Source organism: Poromitra crassiceps (assembly GCF_964638095.1).
Source record: "Poromitra crassiceps genome assembly, chromosome: 8".
In the NCBI taxonomy this organism is placed as follows: Eukaryota; Metazoa; Chordata; class Actinopteri; order Beryciformes; family Melamphaidae; genus Poromitra; species Poromitra crassiceps.
This window is the reverse complement of record NC_139629.1, coordinates 28609273-28611772: the sequence shown is the minus strand read 5'-3', so window position 1 is coordinate 28611772 and position 2500 is coordinate 28609273. Positions and strand designations below refer to the sequence as shown.

Below are 2500 nucleotides of genomic sequence, written 5' to 3'. Positions count from 1 at the left end.
TAGCTTCTTTTCACCTGACAGCGGGGAGTTTCCCTGCGCGTAGCCCAGTTTCCCTGCCCCACCGAACAGGAACCCCGGCAGACCAGAGGAGGCACTGGTCCAACGACCAGGAGACATACCCTTAATCCAGCTTCCCACCCGCAGACACGGCCAATTGTGTCTGTATAGACGCCCGACCAAGCCGGAGGTAACACAGGGGCTCGAACCTGTGACCCTCGTGTTGGTAGGCATTGCACTACCCAGACATCACAACATTAGGAAGTAACGTATTTATCCACCATTCATCCATTCTTTCATGCTCTCCATTAGGGGTGTCAAAATGTATCGTATAATCGATGCATCGCGATGCGGACGTGTGAATCGAATCGAATCGTTGACAGATGAATCGTTGAATCGTTTATGTTTAAATTTCTGTTGACATTCAGATTTTAAAGCACTTTCTAAGTAAAAAAGGGACTTGATATTTATCTGACCGCTTGTATTAATTGATGAAAAAGTAGCCATGTGCAGTAATAATACAGAAAATTGAGGATTTGATTCTTGGAGCTGCAATACTTTTGAGATGCATCGTGATGCATCGTGATGCATCGTGGAATCAAATCGAATCGTTGACAGATGAATCGGAATCGAATCGTGAGGCCAGTGAAGATTCACAGCCGTACTATCCATCAATCTGTTAATATGTTCATTCATGCATCTTCTATCCATCCAGCCGCTCAGTTCTTTCTTCTCATATACTTAGATAATATACCCTGTGATTCATTCTGCCATCCATACACCTATTCTATTATTCACATGGTCTGCCACACATCCAGGCGTGGAGACATCATCTTCTTCACTGGAGTGAAGCTACCCACCTCAAGGTTGACAAAGATGGCGTCCATCTCTTGTGGGCTTAAAACCTGCTTCAAGGGGATCATGTAATTCTGTAAGAGAGTCAAAAGACAGTGGAGTGAACATCTGCTTCTCCAGAGTGGATCTCACAATATCACAATCACAATATCACAATCACAATATCACAATATCACAATATCACAATATCACCATCCTGTTTGATCATCCAAAGAACTGTTTCACTGCAGCTCGGGGCCGGTTGCACCAACTGGTCTTACACTGGTCTTAAGCTAAGTTGGTCGTAACTTTACGACCTACAGCTACGCCGGTTGCACCAAGACGACTTAAGCCTTATTTTCACTAAGACCAGGCGTAACTCCTACGCCTCGTCAGGAGGAGGCGTAGAGCCTGCCTGTAACAGAGATCTCCGCGGAGACCTTTTTGACCGTCATCGTCGTAACATCGCCAGTTCGCCGTCTTTGAAAGCACGACGTTAGATTATAACTAACTATTTGTGTGGCTTAGCCTTCCCAAATGTTGGCGTTAATTCTTTTAGAATTTAATACATAGAATTGGGAACGTTACATTCAATTTCATTCAGACTGCCTGATACTAATGGGCGCCGCCATTTTCCCCCGGGGCTTCCACAGGAGGAGGGGGGTGGGAGGAGGGAGGGTGTAGTGACGCACATACAGTAGTGGGTGACGGCGCGAGGCACATGTGGGCCAATCAGAGGGCATTCCCCGACAATTCACATGAACGCGCATTGCTATGACCAGCGTAGTTAAGACCAGACCTAAGCCGTGTTGGTGCAACAGGCGTAAGTCCATGGTCTTAACTAAGACCGACGTAGGAGTTACGACCAGGCATAGTTAAGACCAGTTGGTGCAACCGGCCCCTCAGGGCTTTTTCAGCTCAAACATATATTGAAGTGGGTGAAGGGGGATATAGTGAAGGGGGATAAAAATGGGATAAAAAATTGGGGAAAAAATATATATTAAAGAAATATATATTTAAAAAAAAATATATATATATATAGAAGTAAGACACTCCCATTGTGTAAAATTAAGCTCTGCCCATTGCCAACCATTAACAGATGATGATGATGATGATGATGATTTTGAAGGACAGTGCCATTGATTTTCAATTGCACTGTCCTTCATTAACTGAGGCACCAAAGAAAATCAATAATAACCGGCTACACTGTAAAAGATGCTGTTCACCGGACACTTGATTTGATAGTCAGAGCACGAGCATCACGGGACGTGTGCTGTGAATGTGTACAGATGCTGCCGTGTGCTGTGCTAATGCTTCCTGAGGCTAAACGCACATGCGTGTTGTTTGGCTAATGTTGTCTTATGCTTGTCACAGTCCATCATCCTAATGCTAACAAATAGATCAACTAAGAAGCAATGAAGACATGACAAGCTTTATTAACCCCCGACTCAATTAAGCCTTAACGAGCCCTCTGATGTAAGGAGGTTGTTCTTGTTTACTCTCGTGTTGGTCTGGCAGAAGCAGAAGCAGAACGCAACACTTTGACTTTTAATGAAATGAGTGGAGCGGATGATTTCTGGGGATCCATCAAATTGAGCATAACTCCGTCAACAGACATAAACTGATGCGTTGGCAACACTGATCTAAACACTGCTTTATTTTCCTTATC

At 44.4% G+C, this 2500-nt stretch overlaps 1 protein-coding gene across 1 annotated transcript in view; it reads right to left on the bottom strand.

The window, feature by feature from the left end:
* The window catches only part of vav2 (vav 2 guanine nucleotide exchange factor), a gene marked incomplete at its 5' end in the record, with an annotated part of 379801 nt that overhangs the window by 43217 nt on the left and 334084 nt on the right, over nucleotides 1-2500 (bottom strand). Inside the window, one exon of the mRNA XM_083642062.1 lies at nucleotides 858-926. Within this exon, the coding sequence (XP_083498188.1) occupies nucleotides 858-926 (69 nt within the window). The remainder of the gene's footprint in view (nucleotides 1-857; nucleotides 927-2500) is intronic.